At 39.0% G+C, this 23,899-nt stretch overlaps 1 protein-coding gene and 1 pseudogene across 1 annotated transcript; both read right to left on the reverse strand.

Annotated features, from left to right (window-relative positions):
- Nucleotides 1-11,327: 11,327 nt before the first annotated feature.
- On the reverse strand, nt 11,328-23,374 carry LOC131307136 (L-type lectin-domain containing receptor kinase IX.1-like; annotated as a pseudogene).
- LOC131307217 (L-type lectin-domain containing receptor kinase IX.1-like) lies at nt 19,024-20,385 on the reverse strand. Its single transcript, XM_058333624.1, has one exon. The coding sequence runs from the start codon at nt 19,846-19,848 to the stop codon at nt 19,192-19,194; it is 657 nt and encodes a 218-aa protein (XP_058189607.1). The 5' UTR covers nt 19,849-20,385; the 3' UTR covers nt 19,024-19,191.
- Nucleotides 23,375-23,899: the final 525 nt, after the last annotated feature.

Genomic DNA, 23,899 nt, shown 5'->3' on the forward strand with positions numbered 1-23,899 from the left:
TACAATCCATTCTCAAAACTGAATTAATGACAAGGTTACAAGGAAAACTAGCCATGTTCAGCTTAACATTCCAAAAAAAGGAGTGTTTAGGGGTACACGTGAGGTATAACATTGATATATACCTTTTGATCACATTCTTCATTATAAAGTCCGGAAGGAAGAGCATGTAATCCCACAATTCACAATTGTGTATCGATAACAGTTGGCTTTGTAGTGCATTTCACTATTTCCCTGTTTCAATTGCACCTTGTTGGTTTAGCAAATATGCCAATTAGATCACACATATTGCACTCTTCCCTTGCAAATTCGTTTTTTGTTCTCCCCATTTTTATTATTGTATTCCCACTGTTAAGAATAACGTCTTGAACTGTCGAAATGTTCAGGAATTATCCCAAATTTTTTTTTAAAAAAAAAAAAGGCACACCCACCAGCCACCGACATCCAAATTGAAATCAAAACCACCGCCAAACTCTATCGATTTTAACTTCGATTTCGATACACTAAAAATTAGCCGGAAAATCAAAATCCAAATGGAGTAATCTGAAAACCTTTGAATCAAAAATACACAATATATGAAAATCCAGCATCAAAACCCAGATGGAGTAATCTGAAAACATTTCGATTCCGGCCACATTCCTCGCAATCGCTGCCGGAAAACTCAAATAGAACATCAGACAAAGAAGGCAAGAGAGGGAGGGGTAACCTTTCTTACCTTCGCTGGGGCCAAACGACAGCGACGTCGCCGTAAAATACACAGATCTAATGCTTGTGAAGACAAGGGGGAAGAAAGAGAAAGAGAGAGAGAGATAGGGAAAATCGCTGGGAGCGAGTGCTACAGTAGCACGGCAGGACCAGCGAGCTACTGTAGCGGCTGCTACGATTGACGATCGTGAGGCGAGGCTGCTGCATCTAGGAGATGCTCGAGAGACGTTATCTATCACCATAGTATAGAAATATAGTTGAGAGCCTCACAAACCTCCAAACCCTCAATTCTAACCCCTCCTTGAAAGTAGGTTACTTAACCACTCTCCTATTTTTCTTTTTTTCCTTTCCCTAATTAACTCTCTCTACTAAGGAAGTTATATCTCTCACACAACCTGCACCCCGCGTCCCCACCCACTTCTCATCCGCGTTCCCTATTACACCCTTTATAACTGAAATCTATCTATCAATATAGTATAGAAATGTAGTTGAGAGCCTCACAAACCTCCAAACCCTCAATTCTAACCCCTCCTTGAAAGTAGGTTACTTAACCACTCTCCTATTTTTCTTTTTTTCCTTTCCCTGATTAATTCTCTCTACTAAGGAAGTTATATCTCCCACATAACCTGCACCCCACATCCCCACCCACTTCTCATCCGCGTTCCCTATTACACCCTTTGTAACTGAAATCTTTACCATCAAAAGATTCAAAACAAACAAAAACCGCCACCCACGTCTCGCCCAAACATTGCCCACTTGAAAGTATATAATGACGGGAAAAAAAGTTACCAAAAAGTTTGCTCGCAGATCGCAATGCAATGCTCCTATTCCCACCACCCATCCGAAATTCCTCACTGCAATTCTAATAAGCTCACTTCATGGTTCCAATCTATGATCCTCCACTGCAAGTTTGGCTCGGTTTGGTACAAGAAATTGTTCATGAAATTTTAATTAGCAAGTTTGGCTCCATCCGTTACAAGAATTTGTTCACACATTTTTAAGTACTACCAAGTAAGCCTCTGATTGGTATGAGTTTTGTTCAAGGAACACATACCAATTGCACGAAGGTCTGTTTCCATCTCTACTCATGCATTTGACCACTGTGTTGGGCATATTTGCTTTTGTTCTTCACCGTGTATATTTCATATTTTAGTACTTCAGGCTTAAGTTCATACAATATCTATTTTTTTCAGTCCTAGCTCTTTGGTTATTTTAAATTATGAGAATTTGTTCACGGTGCTGGGCATATGTAGTCATACAATATCTTCTTCTTTTTCCAGTCCTCTTTGGTTATTTTAAATTATGAGAATTTGTTCACGGTGCTGGGCATATGTAGTTTGCGTCTTTTTTGCTCTAAAATTCAAAATGTATTAGCGTTTTCCCCATTCAATACATGGGACAACAGAAAAAAAATGTTGCATTGCAATTGACCCCGTGCATGGAACGGGCACAATATTCCATACTCCTAATCCTAATTTTCTGAATTTTATATATTTTTTGGTTTACAAAAAACACGTGGACAGAGAATGGCAACATCCTGCCCCCACTTCCTAACTTCCTGCATGGGGTTAGACTTGAGATCACCCCTACATTTTTTTACTAGTGTCATTTCCGTTCGATGCACGAGACAAAATATTTTTGTAACTCCGCTATAAAATATTGAGCTTGCACAAAATTTGGTGTTTGTCCCGTGCGTCGAACGGGAACGACGCTAGTGAGAAAGAGAGAGAATGAGAGAGTGAGAGAGTGAGAGAGACGAGAGGGTTGTGGTGTTGGGTGAGCTGCCGGTCTCTTTCTATATATACCAAATGTGTGTGAGTGTGAGTGTGTGCATATGTCACACCACAATCTATGTGCACCATGCCACCAAATAGCGAAAAATTCTCGTAAAGTCCTATAATGTATCACTGGAGGGCCGCGCGAGCTGTTTTTTGAAATCGGAACCGTCTACCTTTTATGGGGGAGTGATTATATCATTCGTGCAAAAAATGAAGTAAATTGGTTATCGTTATATACTTGATCGCACATAACAAAAAAATTCCTATTAACGAATTTATGTCCCAATAAAAGGGCTTCCAAAACCCGATAGACCCAAAAATTTGTGAGAGTGATTAAAACACTATGAACAACAAAATGAACGGTATGGATCGTCATAGTTGTGTCGCAATCATGTGACTACCGTATATTAGACTATAGCGGAATACATTGGTTTAAAACCAGATAAGTTGGATGTATAGATTTGAAAGGTAGCTGCAAACTCATTTTTTTGAATGTTCGATCTAAACCGTTACGATTTAAGATCTTATCAAATTTATCATTCTCCCCCTAAATAGGAGATAATCGGATGTTGGAAACCACGTGATCGGAACACATTCCGTGCTTCCAAAGGCGTTAAAGTCCTATAATCCAGCACTTAAAGGTCGCCCGAGCTATTTTTTGAAAATCAGAACTGTCTACCTTTTATGTGGGAGTGATTATATCATTCGTGCAAAAAATAAAGTAAATTGGTTATCGTTATATATTTGATCGCACATAACAAAAAATCTCCTACTAATGAATCTATGTCCCAATAAAAAGGCTTCCAAAACCCGATAGACCCGAAAATTTGCAAAAGTGATTAAAACACCAAGAACAACAATAAACGGTATGGATCGTCATAATTATGTTGCAATTGTGTGGCTACCATACAAGAGACCCGTTTTTATAGAATAGAATTATATAATATATATTAATTGTTCCAATCACAAGCATAACATGATTGATGGCCTTGATGGTTTGAGATGTGTGTCAAATCCCCAAGGACTTAGGTTTGAACCCCATAGAGATTATTTTTTTAAAACCAATTGTAGACAATTTGAACATCTTGAAATTCCTTAATTTGTGGCTCCGTGGCCCCCCAATGATGAATTTGGATTAATACAAGCCTCGGTTATGATTGGATCTTGCTTCTTGGACTTTCAAAAATAAAAAACAATTTGATAAATTGAGTCCCAAGCGCTTAAGACTTATTTCCAAAAACTCAGATTTTGCTCACTCCCGAGCGCTCTGGTCCACTGTGTTGCCCAATGAAAACTTGAGCTTTCAGCTTTTTCAGGAGCACATGGTCATGTTTATTCAACATATTTGGTCTTTGCTACAGTGTTCTACACCTGAAGCAGCAGAAGACTAAATCATCATGTTTTTGTCCTTTCAAATATTTTCATTTTATTTTTTAATTAATTTTCAAAATTCAAAATCATTTTTCCATGCCTTATAAATAGCAGCATTAGGCTGCATTTTAGGCATTCACGAAAATATCGCCCCCTGGCCTTGTTATTTTCAGAAGAAAAAAAAAGTCTCTTCTTGCAAGAAAATCACCTTTCAAGCCTAGCCAAAAATCAAAACAACTTCAAGAAAAATTCAGGAAGTTAGGAACTACACTCAGTCCTGATTCCTGGGATTTTTCCATTCCTTTCCATCTCCAAAATCCATTAAAGAAGCAAAGATCCATTCCAAAAGGTAGAATTCTTCTACTTTTTAAATCACAAGGGCTATCATCCTTTCGAGGAAGGTCATTCAGCCCACTCCAGTCTCTCATACTGGATGTGTGGTTGAATGACCTTAGTGTAAAATCAAGGGTAAAAGAGCTACAAAATAAAATTCTCAAATAGGCTTTGGGACACTCTCGGGCGCTCAGGACTGCTCCTGAGAGTTCAAAAGTGATATCAGCTGGAAAAATCATTTTCTTTCTTTGAATATTCTTCTTAGAAGTCATTTTTAGCGTTGGAAGTGATCCAATACCTCCAGAGCCTAATCAGTCTAATTTCGGATGCAAGGAAGCAGGGCTTGAATGGTCATGACCAATTCTTGGCTGCTTAAACTCTTTGCTGAGCATTGTTATACAATAATAATGGTGTATAGTCATTTTGAATATTTCAATTTGCCTGTCCAACCAAATTTGCAGGACGAGATAGCAGTACTCTTGAGCGCTCAGGAGTGCAATACTAGTCCCGAGCGCTCGGGAGTGTTCTCAGTAACAGATTTTCTTTTTATATCATTTTACACCTTGCATCATTTCATCAATAGATACTGTGCACCAGCACATGCATGTACTTTCTTACTTGATATACCTGCAGATACTTGCTAACTGTTGCTAACTGTTTAATGAAGCAAAATGTTTTCGTCCGAAGAATCCCGCAAATGTTTAGTAGAGACCGATTTCATATCGAACGAGGGGGGTGCTGTAAAACCCTTCCTCCCTCATAACATGGTTTCCAAACCCTCAAACAAATCTTCGGTTTTCAATTCAAATAATCATTTTCAAAAGTAAATGGTTTCTCAGGTAGTAAACCTCAAATCCAGGTGGCGACTCCTCAATTTTTCGAATCAAAACTTTATTTTTCGGGCCGTCCCAATCCACCTTGGGCTGTGGTAGCCCACACCAATTTTTTTTCTTATTTATTATTAGTTGTTCCAAGTAAAAACATAACATGACTAATTGCCTTGGTGGTTTGTGATGTGGGACAAGTTCCATAGGATTTGGGTTTGAATCACATGGAGGTTTTTTTTTTTAAATTAGTTTTTTTTTTCTTATTTATTGTTAGTTGTTCCAATTTAAAAGCTTATTTTTTTTATAAATTATAAAACTAAAATGCCTTGTTTTGTAATTAAAAATTGTTAATTAATCACATTATATTTATGAGTCACAAGTCAAATTATTTAATAATTTTTTTCCCGTGCCTTGTGTCGTGCCCGTCAACCCATGCCATGCTCGTGCCCGTGCCCGTGCCCATCAACCCGAGTCGTGCTCGGCTAGAACCGTGTCGTGTCGTGCCCTGCCTGTGCCCGTTTCCATCAAACTCGTGTCGTGCCCGGCTAGAACTGGGTAGTGCCATGTCGTGCCCATGCCCGTGTCATGCCCATCAACCTGTGCTGCGCCCGACTAGGCCTAGAACCGTGTCATGCCGTGCCGTGCCCGTTCAACTACCGTGTCATGCCCGTGCCCGGCTAAACCGTGTCGTGTCATGCCATGCCAGGCCAACTTTTGTGCCGTGCTCATGTCGTTCCCGCTCACTTCCGTGCCCCATGCCAGTCCACGTGCCCACTAAAACCGTGCCATGCCCGGCCAAGACCATGCCCATGCCCGTCCACATGCTCACTAAGACCGTGCCGTGCCAGCCCGATCCGTTTGACACCCCTAATTGCACTGGACAGTATACTCGGAATCATGCTGCACTTGTATGCATGAAGGGCAATCAGCAGCATGAATTTAACTGTAAGCCCTAAAATTCATTGTGCAAATATCTGATAGCTTTTGGGCATAAGGATCGTTAACGTCGTGTCCAATAGTCTATTCAGGTATGTAATTGACATTACAGGTACTTACTAACTGTCATAAAATGGAAGCTACCTAGTGGACCAAGGAATTCTTACAGTGGGGGCACATAATTATTTATAAACTTAAAAAGTTCTACTGTCAATCACAATTGCAAATTATTATGAAATTACACACACAGTCGATCCCATCCCGCCCATTCAAAATACTGATCATAGACATAAGTTTTCAATCAAGTAAACTACATTACATGAGAGCACATACGTTATGACTGCTAGGAGTATTAATATGAAGAGGACTTGGATCCAAAGAAGTGAACTCAAGTAGCTCAGGATCACGCTCGAATTCAGCCATGTCTTCCTCACTCAAATTCACCCAGGCTTCGATTCCACCGCCCGACCTCGTATCCAACAAATATATAAGATTCATTACCATCGGATCCTCGTTTCCACCTAGACTCACCCAAATAGGCTTCCCCCACCCGAAATCTGCTTCATACATCCCAAGATTACACTTACTTGTACACGCGTAGTAATTTGCCCCCTCGTTCGAATACAATTCCCGTAACTCTTTGAGACACTCAGTAACCTTGGGAAAACCTTCACCCCCTTGTATTCCATGGAAAAAACCGCCATCGATTTTCGATGTGGCATCTCTCAAATTCCTCACCAAGCGATGCAACTCTGTCCCAGTATCCGCTTTGCTTTGTGCAACCGCACTCCAAAGGGGATTCCCCATGGCAAATTGTGACGGTGGTGGAAAGAATTTGCTTCGTAGACTTACAGCAAGTGACAAAACGGATGGTCTTTGGAAACCAAATCTTGATTTCGAAGCCAAAATGGTGCTGTAACCACTCCAATCCGGACCTCGGAGGTTCTTTAAATCCCCCGATGATGAAATAAAGAAAATAATACCTTTGAGAGCTTGGATAAAGGACTCCTTCAAACCAAAAATCCAAGAAGCCCTGGACTGGACCTAGAATACCGTACGGAACACTTCTACACCGCACAGCATAATAAAACTTATTACGCCGCACGAGGTCATGAGGTTAACCGCACGACATTTTAGATAAAGTTTCGGTTGGCTCAGAAAGCTGTCGGCCATGCTCATTTCAGCCACAGCTACAAAATGGCTTAGTTGAAAAAGCAATTCTAGCCCGCCTAGAGAAGCACCTCCCCCATTTGAATTCAAAATCATTGGCTCTTGCCTATAAATACACCCCTCCACTCTAAAGAAAATGGCTGGAATCCTCAATCCCTTTCTCTCTCATTTTGTCCATACATTCACTCTTTCCATTCCCAAAGTCTTGAGAGTGTTGCTCTCAAAACATTCTTTAGTCACTTTCCTTCTCAAAATGCTTCATTTTTTTTCTCACCATCAAAATTAGTCTTTTACTCACTTTGAGACCTTACTTACCAAAACACCCAACAACCACTCACACCCACACTCATCTTTTCTCACCCGATCTTGTTCACTCTCATCCGTCATCATCCGTTCTCATTCAAGCTCAAGATCAAAGGTAAAATGTCAAGTTTCCTTGGCTAGGCTCTGTCCTGGCCCTGAGGGGACTTTTCTGTAGTCAGGCTTACCCCTTTTGGTTAAACGCTGACTTAAAAAACCATTTTCGAAAATAGAAAACAGTCACTGTATTGGACATACCACACCGCGGTGTTTTGATGCGTCACACGGCGTAATATGTTCAAGCACGGTCTTTCATTAGTTACTGTTTATTTGTTTGAGTTGTCTAGAACATGACCATATCTACATCGGGCCTATTTGTGTTGCTGAGATATTGTCACCAGTATTTTCATAATAAGATCATATTTACAAGCCATATTTTATTTCCTAAACAAGGTTATCTTGAAGTGATCAAATGTATCGAAAGTTGTTTTACATTCATGACTTGAAGAAGTGGTACCATTTCAAGGTGGGACAGTAGCTGGGAACTTTCTAATGTCTGTTAGGAACATCGCACGAGATATTCAAAACACCGGGCGTTGTTCTGAATACTAATGATAGTCTAATAGCAGAACAGGTAAACCACACGGTGTACCGTAATGCCGCGCGGGGTATTATGTTAAGCCGTATAAGAATGGTTCTAATCCGGACAGTTCGTTGGTTAGTTATTTCATGTCACAATGTCATACCCTTATCATTCATGTACAGACAACACCATGTGCACGCCAAAAAAAAATTCTATGACCCCTCGCCCTTTACTTGTTTATTAAAAGAGTTCCATTTTCCGGAAGATTATGAAATTTTTCCCCATTTGAAAATGTTTAGTAGAGACCTGTTTTACCTGGCGAATGGGGTGCTTTTCAACAAAACATTCCCCACTCGTAACGTGGCTCCCGAACCCAAAGTCTCTACGTTTTCGCTAGACCAAAAGCTTTTTTCAAACGAGTTCTCGGTTTCTCGGATCATCCGTCTCAAAAATCCGAGTGGCGACTCTTCGAGCGCGCGCCGGACGGGAAGCCCACAGGCGCATTTCCAGATGACCCCAATAGTGCCTCAACACGTGTCGGGACGAATGATGAGCTAGCTACTTTGGCCTTGATGCTGTTTAATGCCGAGGCATGAAATAAGAACCTCCTTGTTACGTATTTGCTTTGGTTGAACATCGAAGGCCACATAAGCAACGTTGAATCTTTAGGCAGCGAAGGAATTTGCGGGAAGAGAGAATTACATGGACCTAAACGGGGGATTACTTCAGTTCCTGAGCCTTGTGCGGTTTCTGCCCGTGCTCTTAGAAATGTGATGCAAGTGGGAGATTCTGTGGGCAGAACCAGCACAGTGCTGGGTTGGGCTGTAGCCTAGGTGGGCTTTCAAAAAAAAAATTTAGGGAAAATGACGGCCCAGGACGTGTTTTGATAATTAATACCCTCCAAAGACATGCTAAGAACAATTGTTAATGCTGAAAATGTCCTTGGCGGGTATTAATTATCAAAACATGTCATTGGCCGTCATTTTCCGTCATTTTCCCAAAAATATGTGTAAAATTTCTGTCCAAAAGATTTAGTCCAATCCACTCAACAGACTCGAGAGTCAAGTCCGAAAGGCCCCATCAGTTGTTTACGATTGGAATGATTCTTCGAACTCGTCTCCGATCGGCTGTTTGCGACTCACTCCGCACTCAACAAAGCCCTTCACAGTCGAGTTCCGCCATTGTAATTGCGACTGTGAGTCTTTGTCGATATCGGTAAGTATTTGCCACGTCCAGCCGACGGTGACTTATATATGCATATTCCCCACTTGATTTGGAAGTATTTGATAGTATAGTTTATTCTCCACTTGTTTTACTTGCACAATAGTTTATTGATTTGGAAGTTTTTATTAGGGTTTTCTAATTAGGGATTTTTGATACTATGTTTACTGTTTAGGGCTTTTTAATTTGTGTTTAAGTTTATTCGAAATTAAAATGCAGAACCTATGGACCACACGACTAATATATACTACACACTGCAGAGTCTTAGAGTATATCTCTCTTATTCGCTTGCGAGGCTTCAGATCCATAAGTATTCACTTATTATGCAAAGCACCTGCTGATGTGCTTAGAATTGATTTAAAAATGTTGGTTCTTACAAATTACAATCTTACTCCGTATATAAGTGAGAACATGTTGAGGATATCAACTCAGATTCAATAATAAATGATTTCTACTCTGTGAAACATCGTAGGGTACAACATCAATAGTGTACGTGTTTTGGACTTTTCTTTTGTTAAAAAATGTACAAGTTCGCTTCTTTTGGGTTGATATATGTATACTTTCGGTCAGTCCAGGGTGTAATTAATTCCTGGTTCCGCCCAGAGCAGTACATGCCGAGGTCCATACCACCGCATTTGAAGAAGTTCACTTGAATCATTACCACGCTTATTCCAGTTGGGTACATTTGATCCATGGATTGATCATGAGGAAGGAAATGTTGTGTCAACCGGACGTCTAGTTTGCTGAGAAACTCGGACTGACTTAATACGTCATCCAAAGAATGAGTTATAAACCATTAACGTTAAACATCCTTTAATTGCTTTTGTCATCCGGAGGAAACATCCAAAATATTTTCTTAGACGACTAGACTTTGCCAAATTTTGGCATCAAGTTTGCCTGCCGGCGGAGATTTGTTTTTTCTATATCTAGCAATATCAAGGAATCTTGGACGCCGGTGGAGTACGTACACCAAAGAATAGGTTAAAATCACTAAGATTAAACATCCTTCGACATTGAACATCATCAGAAGTAATCATCCATAACATTTTCTTAATTAGACGATCGACTAGACTTTGTCTAAGTTTGGCATCAAGTTTGCCGGCCGGCCAGTGAAGGTTTCTTTTCCTATATTTCCATGTTTAGTTAATTCCATCTAGTACGTACACCACAAAAACATAGATTTAACTCCTTCTCTTTCATTCCTTATACATCGTTGATAAAATAATCATGTTTGAGTACTTTGATTAAATAATCGTATGTGCTTATGATTGAGATGATTTCATTAAATTGATCATGCTTAATTATTTAGTCATTTTCTAACTTAATTATAAAAGGTGACGGCAATTTTAAGTTTGATGCATGACATTTTATAATCGTTGAAAATCTACGCACCTAATATAATTCTCCACAGTACTTTTTCCCTATTAACAGATTTGAATCAGTACACAAGGACTAATTCATCAAAATGATTGCGCTTCAGTGACAATCTTAATTCATCGACAGCGATTTCGGACAATGATCGATGATCTTAGCGCTTGGAGTTGAAATTTTCTTATTTTGAACCGTGAATATCCACTAATAAACTAAAACAGTTAAGTTGAAGCTAGAAAAATATTTTATTTTAAATTTTATTATCCTAATTACGTAAGGGTCCCCATTGCGATTTTTCCAAAGGCCCCAAAGATATCAGGGCCAGCTTTGATACTAGTAGAAGCTTCAAGTAAGAAAGTTGACAAATTGTGCCTTGGTCCGTGTATGCATTGAGAAACAAACTGCTTCCGAAGACAGTTTGCTTTCATTCCGGAGAAATTCCAAAAACGCGTTCAGCAAACTGCTTCCGAAAACTGTTTCCGGACAAAAAAAATAGGAGTACGATTCACTTTCTGGCCAGCAAACACCAAGAACTCAATAACTATTTCACACAAGAATGAAACCACGAAAAACAAAATTCCAAAACTAAAACAATACCAAGCAGAAAATATGACATACTACAACGCCAAAAGAAAAAAAGGCGAAACGTAACAGTAAACAGAAAATACAACATCCCAGGCAAAAATAATCGTAACAATCTGAAACTAACTAGATCGACTTTGTGACACTATGACATCAGGAGAAAGAAACAGCAGCAGGAGAATCAGGAGAAAGCAGCGACTTTGTGACCCTGTTATTGCTGTTGCCACTATAGCCTGAAGGCTGTACTTGACTGCTGCTCATGGATCCGCAGAACGACGAATTAACATAAAATCCGAAACAAATTCCCGGAGGACCTAAAGACATTGGCTCGGGCGTTTTCTCAGGAAGCACAGGCAATGGAGCTTCAAAATTAAGCACCAGAATCGCTTGCCTGATTGAGGGCCTAACGACCCAATCCGGGTTCACACACCAAAGCCCAACAACCATCAAACACTCCATAATCTTATCATCATATTTGTCACCTAGGCTCCGGTCAATTGCCTCGAGAATTTTACCATTTCCATACAGTTCCCACACCCAATCCACCATTTTGACCTCATTTTGCGGTGCATTGGGCTCAATGGGCCTCCTCCCACATGCTATTTCCAATGCCACGACCCCGAAGCTGTAGACATCTGATTCCTTGCTAGCTTTTCCCGTTATATGATACTCTGGAGCCATGTAACCTCTGGTCCCCACCACAACGGTGGTCTCGACCTCTTGCTCGTGGTCGACCAGCCTAGGTAGCCCGAAATCTCCCAATTTGGCATTAAAAATTGAGTCCAACATCACGTTGCTCGATTTTATGTCCCTATGCACCACACACTGCTCCCATTCTTCGTGTAAATAGAACAAAGCTGAGGCTAGGCCTTAATTGCGTGATTTTGTAACTTATATCACAAGTTAACAAACTTCTCGCCTTGAATAAATGAGAGTCTAGGCTTCCATTAGGCATGAACTCGTAAGCAAGCAAGAGCTCGCCTTTATCGTGGCACCAACCCGTGAGTTTCACCAAGTTCCTGTGCCTCAACTGGCTGATGATTTTCACTTCCGTTGTGTACTCTTTTAGCCCTTGTTTGGACCCCCTAGACACCCTCTTGACAGCAACATTAGAATTCATTTCCTTTAGAAATCCTCTGTAAACCCCGCCAAATCCCCCCACTCCAAGTTTCCTTTCCTCTGAGAAATTTTCTGTCGCGTTCTCCAATTCCTCATAAGAGAATTTCCTAGCCCCCGTGCCCCTTTTGAATTCATCATCCATCGATGGTTCTTTTGGTATTGGCTCGTCTTTTTTTCTCCACAACCCTAAAAAAATCAAACCAATCAAAACCAACACACCAAAACCAATGCTCAATCCCACCAGCAATCCCGTCTTGTCCCCCCCTTTCGCGGCCTCTTTTCCTCCCTCATCGATTCCTAAAAGAGAAGTCGAAAATTCCCATGACTGGATGCTATTTTTTTCGTAGGCCACCCCTGTTGAGCCAGAGAAACCAAAAGTAGCCCACTCTGGCAAATGAGCACTTAGATCAACTAGGTAATAAAGATTCTGAAAAACTGCACCACCATTCTTAAAATAAGTGACGCTAAGGTTTTTGGGGCTAGAATCATACTTAATCTGGGCTTCATTTGGTATCCCATCACTAATATCATTCTCCCAATACTGAGATACTACAGACCTCATAGTGTTGATATTGATACCCACGTGATTGACTGGAAGACTGGTTTCCCATGTGTTTCTATAAGTATTGAATTCCACTGCAACAAATGTAGATGTTCCATTCTCATTAACCAGGCCAAGTCCACCGCCACCTGAGTCTGATGGAATGTTAGAACCATTAGGAGAAAGGAAAAAGGTAATCCCTTCGCCGTAGTTTTCTCCTACAATCAGGAAGGAGAAATTCGTGCTGAAGTCTGTGAGATTTCCCGTGGCACTGTCCCACAAGTGAAGGGGTTGGAAATAGGTGGCGCGGCCAATCTTATTTTGGAGCGATGAAGTGTTGGGGTTGTCATTTGGGTCTGGAGTGAGTTGGATGCCATTGACGGAGATGTAAGCATCTCCGGTAGTGTTTATGGAGTTGAATGCCAATGAATTGTCCGGTCTTATGGATGGGAGACTGAATTCCAATGGGGTCGCAAAAGGGAATAACAGAAAGAAGAAGAAGGAGGTGATCATGGAAACAGAAAGAAGTGAAAGCTTAGGTGATTGGAGATGGATTCTTTAAGAGGTTATTTGATCATTGTGTTTGGTTTCACACTTGGAGTTGGTTCAAGCCTGCACTTTATAATAACACAATGTGAATGGGAGCCGAAATCCATAATATTCTTAATATTTTTAAGAAGATCTTATGGCTGCAGTATTCTTAATATTTTCTACCTACTAAACAAATCATAATCGTAATTAAACTTAGTTGAGATGACATTCTCAAGTTCACAATCAAACCTTACCTATAGAGAACCTCATATTATTTTTTGTGGAATTCCTATTTGGTATTTATTTTATATATATATATATATATATATATATATATAGAGAGAGAGAGAGAGAGAGAGAGAGAGAGAGAGTGTGTTTTAGAATTGAATTTGGAATAATCATGAGAGAGAGAGAGAGAGAGAGAGAGAGAGAGAGAGAGAGGAATTGATTTGGATCTTCTCAAAAAATGGCCAGTCTTAGAATCCTCGCCCTTGGATTCAAGGAACTATTCTATATGTATAAGATTCAAAAACTAAGCTTTTATTATATAGATTATAACTAGTGAAACGTATGTCACCATTGGTTAAATGTTTCATGAACCGTGAAGCATACTATGATAGGTATTTCTGGTTCTCCTTCCGTCCCAATTTATTTGTTTCCTTTTTGACTTAAACGTGTCTCAAATTGATTGTTCAATTTCAAAATTAATGGATTAGATTATGTAAATTTTTAAATCAATGGATCATATTTGGTTTCCTTAATAAGTTGAAAATCTGAGACTGGACGAACAAATCGGACAGAGGGGATATTATCTAATGTCTAGTCTTGTAATTGTAAATATAGAAATTCTTTTATGGGCAAAGTCGAGGAATTTAGCTTGGTGGCGGCACCATTAATTAATATGTTCTTAGAATTTTCTATTTTCCATGGTAAACAACTGTAATATAAAAGAAATGAATTTAGAATGTAAACTTTGTTACAATTTACAGATGGATAATGGGTCTTATGAAAAACAAATACGTAAAAGAACGTATTTTTTGGCTTCGTGTGTATTCTGATGGTTTGGGGGCTTTGATTGCGGAGTTGTGAAAATTTGGTGTTGATGATGTTTGGGGTTTGATTGTTTTTTTTTTTTTTTCCGGCCGTTGGTGTCATTTTTTGAGGTTTAATCGCAGTGAAGAAGCTGGTCTATTTGTTTCAAAGTCGAACAGAATCTGGGTTTGGAATCAGATATTGGTTGTTAAGGTTGCAAGATTCATGTGAAGCAAAGACAGATGGCAATTTGGCGATCAATCATTCGTGACAGGAGCTTGAAATGTCAGATTATATGGTTAAATAGAAGGCATTTCGGTGATCTATCTATGATGGGGTTCTGGTGTTCTTGTATCTTTGTGTGTTTTGGGTTTAGGTGGATATCAGTTTGAGTGTTGTTGAGGTGCAGGTTGTGGAGTTTTTGGGTTCCATTCAACTTTTTGTTGGATGTGGTTATTCTTGTTTTTATTCTTGGGTCTTTCTCTCTCTTCATGTATCAATATCATGAAGCAAGTGGTTTTCCTCTCTTTCTGCTTTCTCGATTTACCTGTTGTCGAATTTTTAATAAATTTTTGCTGTTTCAAAAAAAATTGACAAAGATATTAGGGATGTAAGTGCTACAAGAGGGAAAATATTTATAAAAACTTTCAGATACAAATTATCATGACCTTTATAATTTTTGGAATAAAATTGATATTATTGAAAATTGCAATGGGGGCCGTGCCACCACTGGTCTCCATGTGGCTCCGCCACTGGCAAAATCCACTTTGACCCCATATGATTTGGGTCATGTGCAGATACACCTTTTACATTCAAAAGTGTGCACATGATACCCTGTGGTTTGTGAAATGTACGCACATCCCCTGCTGTCATATTTTTTATCCATATTAACAGAATTTGAATTTTGAATAAAAAATATAAGAGAAGAAATATCCTTTTGCACTTTCCTTTATCGTTTCCTTCAATCCTTCAAATTAGCGTTACCACCGTTGTTGCTGGCTTCTTCAATCCCTTCTCCCACCCACGCCACATCTTCCATCAACCACAACCGCACCAAATTCCCTCCAGCCTCCGATGCATTGCCCTTCTCTAACAACCGCCCTTCATTAAATTGCCCAGTATTTCAAATTTTTCAAAAAAAAGGGGGTTTACTACAGCTTTTGTCGGTGGGGGAGAGGAAGAGAAAAGGGAGGGAGGGAGCGGAGCGGAGCGGAGGACAGAAAAAGAGGGAGGAGAGAGAGGTGAAAGAAGGGGACAAAAAAAGTCTTTTAATGCTATGTATGTTAATATAGACGGAAAACATAACGGCAGTGGTGTGGCTGCACAAGGCTGCACATTTCACAAACCACATTGTGTTATGTGTACACTTTTGAACCAAACCACGGGAGGTCAAAGTAGACTTTGCCTCTTTTATCATAATAGTAAATTTCACACTAGCAGTAAACGTAGTGTTTCTTGGGTGAACCACGTAAATTCAATGCTTCTATTTTTTGTTTTATGCATTTGTAGTTTTTGTTTGTTCTGTAGTCGTGGAAACATTAAACTAGCCAACTTGTTATGAGGGTGAAGAAGACGAGACAAGGAGTTTGGTGGATTGGGTCTGGGAACTGTACGATAGGGGAAAGCTGCTTGGAGCTGTGGACTTAAAACTGTGTTAAAATTTCCATAAGCACAAAATGGTAAGATTGTTGGTTCTTGGTCTCTGGCGTGCTCGACATGATAGCGAGCTCCGGCCCTTCGATAAGGGAAGCGATTCAAGTTCTCGATTTTGAAGCGCTCCATTGCCTTGTTTCCATTATCGTCAACACTCTCTATATCTGGAAGAGCACACCAAAGCCCAACAATCAATCTTTCCACTTCTTCCACATTGAACTCTTCACAGGGTTTTAAGACAGCTACTAGCAGCCTTCCCCTCCCGTAGAGGCCCCAAACCCGCTCCACCAAACTCCTTGTCTCATCTACTTCTCCCTTGTGACAAATATTCAGAGCCAAAGGTTTTCTTCGGGGGTGGGGGTGGCCGCCACTCCTTAATTACCTCCACCTCTCCCCTTCCTTCGGCCTCCCTCTTCTTTACCTCCTAGTCTTGTCCTGCTCCATTTGCGCTGCTTGTCCGGCCTTGTTGGGGCCGATCTAGTGAAGATTTGAAGATAGGATGGCTTGGCTTTGTTCATCCAGCGAATAAGCCGACGGATCCGTTGCGGTGGCTTCCAGCAACAGCGTCCTTGGCCGGGTTTTTTTTAATTTTCCTGTCTCTTTTTGGTTTCGTTTATTTTGGATTTTGTTAGTTTGGTTCTCTCCCTTTAATAGGACTAGTGTTCTTTTGGTTATCTTTGCCGTAGCTGAGGGTTTGTGTTGCTCTTTCTCATGGCCGATTAGCTGGCAAAACATGGTTGCGAGGCTCCAGTGGGTGATCTTGGGTAGCTAAGCCTCTTATTTGGTTATTTACTCCCCTTGGGACGATATCCAACTTCAATGTATACGGCTGTTTTCTAATATAATACAACTCCTACCATTTTGGCAAAAAAAAAAAAGGATAATGTTGCATGCAAATGGTAGAAATTGAAATGTGAAAATCACTATTCAATCGCGGATATGAACTATTATTGTTTATCTTATACTCCCTCCGTCCCTAAATGTTTGGCACTTTCATGCTTTTTATTGTCCCATATTATTTGTCCATTTTGAAAAGTCAAAAGCAAAATATGATAAATTTCCTATGTTACTCTTTTCTTTTGGGTATCAAATTTTAAATTCAAATTTTCAAGTATTATTCAAAGTACACTAGAAGTGTAAGATTGGACACTTGATTTTTGCACAATACAATAATATTTGTTCCTTAAAAGTTTTAACTCGCAAAAGTGCCAAACATTTAGAGACGGAGGGAGTACAAGCAATAAACACTAATCAGGTCCAGCCGACCTAAGCAGTGGCCTGTTAAGCCTATAACTAGGCCACCGTCTATGACCTCCAATTTTTGGCCCAAAATAGGACCACCGTTTCAGTGGATCTAGTAAGTATTAGGCTTGTTGGTTTCTTTCAGTGGCTTTACAGGGCCCCATCAGGCGCCTTTCACGCGCAGGGCATGAGTTCGAATCTCATTGCCTTCGTTTTTCTTTGTATTATTAGTATTAATAATTTTCTTTTGAACAGTATTAATATTCAAATCTAATTTCTCTCGGTAGCACCCACATTCAAACTCAGCACCCCCAAAACCTTAAGCACTCAGGTATCACCGCATTACTTAGTTGCTTTAATTTTCATCCTTTATATTGCAACTTTATATATTTTTTGTAAGAGATCATAACTTTACAAAAAAAAAATGCAAATTATAAATTCTTATCCCAGCCTGGGACCGAAATGTTTAAATAGGAAAACACTTCGATATGTCATTTTTATTGGCTTACTCAACTAATGGATTTTAGGAATAGTATTTATAACACTACAGTTCCGTTCCGCTAAGAGAAATAAGTACTTATTTCAAATACATAAAGTCTAATGGTACAGATATAAAATCGGTACCAGTGGGCACAAATCCATCTTTGGGCCCATTTTGGGTCTAAAAAAAATGATCGGAACCACTCATTTTATTTAAAATACTTTGCTTATGGTTCTTGCAAAAAATAAGCTCAATCCGGTATCGGTAAAAGCGTTTACGAAACATCCAAACTTTGCTCTAGAATTCAGGCTTGAATTCTGGAACAAAGTTGAACATTTTGTAGGTGCCATAAACGCTTGTAGAAGTAACCTCAGTGTTTCACTATATTTACTGAATTTCCATCCTAAAGTTAGTTTGTGAGAGGGACAATTTTGATCCATTAGATTGGGTAGATTGGAGGGTTGAGATGGCAGGAAAAGGAGTATTATTTTGGAATCTTAGATACCTCCCCTCCCTTGTTATATGGATATAGGCAGAAATCAGTCCCTATTTCTAGTCCACGGTTGAACCAAGTTGGGTGTGAATGAGCTAGGGCTCCAAAAGTTCACAAACATTACTTCATTAAATTGGAGACATCTTGATCAGATTTGCAGCACATGTAGAATGAGGACTGCTGTGATATGATAGATGCAAATCCGATAATCTTCAACAACTTTGAACTGAATCAGTTGAGTTGAAGCTAGAAAAACATTTTATCGTTTATTGTGTTTTTTCAACCTCATGATAATTTTATTTGAAAGTTTATTTGACTTACATTTTTGTAACCTAATTACATAAGGGTCCCTATTACAATTTCGCCAAACGTCCTGAAGATATCAGGGCCGGCTTTGACACCAGCTGAAGTTTCACGTAAGAAAATTGACAAATTGTGCCTTGGTCCAAGCATGCCATGAGAAACAAGGGGCCGGTGAAATACACCTGATGAGTTCTTTGATATCGCAAGCATGATGTTCTTCCAAATTCTTAAAATTTTAGGGCTGTAACATTTGCACCCACGAAAATACCAAATGAGAATCTCACATCATCGGATATTGCTTGCTTTCATTCCAGACAAGTCGAAAACCTGTTCGGCTAGCAAACTGCTTCCGAAAACAGTTTCCCGACAAAAATTAGGAAAACAATTCACTTTCAGTCAAACACCAAGACGTCGGAAACTATTTCACACAAGAATGAAAACGTCGAGGATTTTGAACATTTCATTGTCATTGCATCTGAAACCACGAAAACCGAAAACCCAAAACGACAACAATACCCAAGCAGAAAATACAACATATAATGCAAAACAAAAATAAAGAAAAACAGAAAATACAACATCCAACGAGAAACAAACAGAACAATTTCAAACTAGCTAGATCGACTTAGGTTGTAATCCCGTGGGGAGAGGAAAACGAAACAGCGGCAGGAGAAGGATGAGAAGGCAGCGACTTTGCAACACTGTTATTGCTATTGCCACTATAGCTTGAAGACTGAACTTGACTGCTGCCCCCGGATGCGTAGAACGATGAATTAGCATAAGATCCGAAAGAATTTCCCTGAGGACCAAAAGACGTCGGCATGGGCATTTTCTCAGGAAGTACAGGCAATGGAACTTCAAAATTCAGCACCAGAATTGCTTGCCTGATGGAGGGCCTATGGACCCAATCCGGGTTCGCACACCAAAGCCCAACAACCATCAAACACTCCATGATCTTTTCATCATATTCGACACCTAGTCTCGGGTCAACCGCCTTCAGAATTTTCCCATTTCCATACAGTTCCCACACCCAATCCACCATTTTGACCTCATTTTGCTGTGCATTGGGCTCAATGGGCCTCCTTCCACATGCTATTTCCAATGCCACGACCCCGAAGCTGTAGACATCTGATTCCTTGCTAGCTTTTTCCGTGATAAGACACTCTGGAGCCATGTAACTTCTGGTCCCCGCCACAACTGTGGTCTCGACCTGTTCCTCGTGGTGGACCAGCCTAGCTAGCCCGAAATCTCCCAATTTGGCATTGAAATTCGAATCCAACATCACGTTGCTCGATTTTATGTCCCTATGCACCACACACTGCTCCCATTCTTCGTGTAAATAGAACAATGCTGAGGCTAGGCCTTGCGCGATTTTGTATCTTATATCCTAAGTTAACAAACTTTTCGCCTTGAATAAATGAGAGTCCAGGCTTCCATTAGGCATGAACTCGTAAACTAGCAAGAGCTCGCCTTTATCGTGGCACCAGCCCATGAGTTGCACCAAGTTCCTGTGCCTCAACTGACTGATGATTTTCACTTCCGATGCGTACTCTTTTAGGCCTTGTTTGGACTCCCTTGACACCCTCTTAACAGCAACGTCGGAATTCATTTCCTTTAGAAATCCTCTGTAAACCCCACCAAATCCCCCTGCTCCAAGTTTCCTTTTCTCCGAGAAATTTTCTGTCGCGATCTCCAATTCCTCATAAGAGAATTTCCTACCCCGGTGCCCCTTTTGAATTCATCGTCCATTGATCGTTCTCGTATTGGTAATGGCTCGTCCTTTTTTCTCCCTCTACTTTTTCTCCACAACCCTAAAAAATCAAACACACCAAAACCAACGCTCAATCCCACGAATGTTTATAACTTTTTTTTCAAGTATTTATTTTTAATAAATTTTATATTTTTGAAATCTACTCAACGAAACCTATTAAACGAGCCTAATATTGATGGTGAAATAATAAAAAATGAAAAAACTATATTTTGGTGGTAATTTAAACTGTCTAAAGAGATTAAAAAATTAAGTGTTCCAAATTTCAATCTTTTTGAACCGGTGGAAAGATTTTAGTTTTCTTATCATTTTATCCTAAATAGTCATACTTAAATTTTGATTCTAGGGCTCTCGTTGATTAATCCTAAGAAAATCATAGAATCAAATATCTCCTAGGGTTAATCAACGAGAGCCCTGGAGCCAAAATTTAATTATGACCATTTAGGATAAAATAATAAAAATAATAAAATCTTTCCACCGGTTCAAAAGGATTGAACTTTGGAACACGTAATTTTTTAATCATATTATCTCTTTGTTTTTAATTTTTTGGGCCCAATATATTATCTCTTTATTTTTATTTTTTTCCTTTATTTTTTTTAAACTTCTATATTTGAGTTTTCAAGTAAATTATGTATGTTGAATCCACTTAAATTTACTTTATATTTCTCTGAACAGTTAATAATGCAAACTGAAATCAAACTTTATTTAATTATAATTGAGTATATAAAATCAATATGTGAACATAAACAAATACACTAATTTAGTCAATATTTCTGCCAAATTGTGGTCGTCGTCCCGACAGATCTATCTGCATTATTTCATACCACAATTGGAGGCATGCTTCATAAGGATGAGCCCATCCGCGTGCTTCATCTAATGCATTTGACCTCCACCATATGATGATGGATGGTACATGGTAATGAGTGTATAGAAAAACTTGCACGAAGTGATTGCCATTAATATGACCAATAGCTATATGTTTGGGCGCTGCGAATAGAACTGGATTGGAGCTCAACGGCAAGTGAGTGAGACAACTCGAAGCAATCATATCGAATGTATGCAGTACAACGTTGTATGTTGATGCGATGACAAGTCCCAATGGTATAGAATCCATCCAATGTTCCTTTGGTGCCGATGGCTGAAAGCAACGAAGTCTTTGTAACACCTGGTATACATAATCACGTTATGGATAAAACTAATCGTACAGCACCCAATTTTGTTCAATCTCTTGCAAGTTTGAACTAATGGTAAATTAATTTTTTTTGAACCAACGGGCAATTCAGACAGTTTTAGACAATTTGCAAATTTGAACCAATGGTCATAATTAAATTTTTTTGAACCAATAGACAACTTGGAATCAATGCTTAATTTTTTTAACTTTTTAGACAATTTATATATTTCAAAATATAGTTAAAAAATTAAGTATTCCAAATTTCAATCCGTTTGAACCAGTGGAAAGATTTTATTTTTTTATCATTTTATTCTAAATGGTCGTAATTAAATTTTGATTCTACAACTCTCGTTGAATAGCCTTAAGAAAATTCTAAAATCAAATATCTCTTAAAGCTAATCAACGAGAGCAATAGAGTTAAAATTTAATTATGACCATTTAGGATAAAATGATCAGAAAACTAAAATCTTTCCACTGGTTCAAATGGATTAAAATTTGGAACACTTAATTTTTTAAACCTTTTTAGACAGTTTATATATTTAAAAATATAGTTAAAAAATTAAGTGTTCCAAATTTCAATCCGTTTAAACAAGTGGAAAGATTTTAGTTTCCTGATCATTTTATTCTAAATGGTCATAATTAAATTTTGACTCTAGGGCTCTCGTCGATTAGCCCTAAGAGATATTGGATTCTACAAGTCCAAAAATTCATTATGACTATTGAAGATAAAATGATAAAAAAAAACAAGATATTTCCATCGATTCAACCTGATTGAAAATCGGAACACTAAAATAATTTTAAATAAATAAATAAAGAAAAAAGATACAGAGTACGTATAAATACTAGTATTAATTAAATAAAGAAAAAATAACAAGAAAATAGGTTCGGATATTTTTGGGCTAAGCGGGGTATTTTTGTAATAGGAGTGAACCCGTGTCGGGGGGGTCTGACACGGGGTGCGATTAGTAATCTAAACGGGCAGTGGAAAATTCCCATGACTGGATGCTATTTTTTTCGTAGGACGACCCCGTTGAACCAGAGAAACCAAAAGTAACCCACTCTGGCAAATGAGCTCTTAGATCAACTAAGTGAATGCAACACTATGGTTTTTGGTCCTCGAATCGTACTTTATCCGGGCTTCATTTTTTTTCCCAAAAAAAATACCACTCTCCCAAAACTGATTTTTCACAGACTTCATAGTGTTGATATTTATACCCACATGATTGATGGGAAAACTGGTTTCCCATGTGTTTCTAGAAGTATCGAATTCCACTGCAACAAACGTAGATGTTCCATTCTCATTAACCAGGCCAAGTCCACCGCCACCCGAGTCCGGTGGAATGTTAGAACCATTAGGAGAAAGGAAAAAGGTAATCCCTTCGCCGTAGTTTTCTCCTTGAATCAGGAAGGAGAAATTCGTGCTGAAGTCCGTGAGATCTCCCATGGCGCTGTCCCACAAGTGAAGGGGTTGGAAATAGGTGGCGCGGCCAATCTTATGTTGGAGAAATGAAGTGTTGGTGTAGTCAATTGGGTCTGGAGTGAGTTGGATGCCATTGGCGGAGATGTAAGCATCTTCGGTGGTGTTTATGGAGTTGAATGCCAATGAATTGTCCGGTGTTATGGATGGGATACTGAATTCCAGAGGGGTTGCAAAAGGGATCAACAGAAAGAAGAAGAAGGTGAACATGGAGACAAAAAGAAGTGAAAGCTTAGTAGGTGATTGGAGATGGATTCTTAAAACGTTATTTGTCATTGTGGTTGGTTTCACACTTGGACTTGGTTCAAGCTTGCACTTTATAACATAACGAGTGAAATGTATGTTGGAAAAGTCACCAGTCGTAGCCCTATTCCGTTTGGATTTTGTGGGTGGTTTTTAAGATTAATGAGTGGAGAAATATAGAAAAAATTTATTAGAGACCGTGTTCAGGAGTTTTGAAACCCAAAACGAACAAGGCCAATGATCTGAACCGTGAAGCCTAATATGATAAGTGCTTCTGGTATTATCTAGTCTTGTAATCGCAAAAATTTATAGTTCTTTTATCATAGTAAATTTCACACTCGCAGTAAACGTAGTGTTTCTTAGGTGAACCACGTAAATTCGATGCTTCTATTTTTAAATTGTTTAATGCATTTGTAAATTTGATGCTTCTATTTTTAAATTGTTTAATTAATGCATTTGTAAATTCGATGCTTTTATTTTTAAATTGCTTAATGCAGCACAACATTCTTATACGAAACTTTTTGCAACAAGAAACTAGAACGATTAATATTTGAGTTAGAGGTACTTCCTCTTTGAACAAACGAATTTGACAATTAATCTCGATTTTTCGTTAATAAAAACCAATCATCTTGCCCTATGACTTACATCCTTATTTATATTGATATTATTCTACC

This window comes from Rhododendron vialii, chromosome 11a (genome assembly GCF_030253575.1).
Source record: "Rhododendron vialii isolate Sample 1 chromosome 11a, ASM3025357v1".
NCBI classification, from domain to species: Eukaryota; Viridiplantae; Streptophyta; class Magnoliopsida; order Ericales; family Ericaceae; genus Rhododendron; species Rhododendron vialii.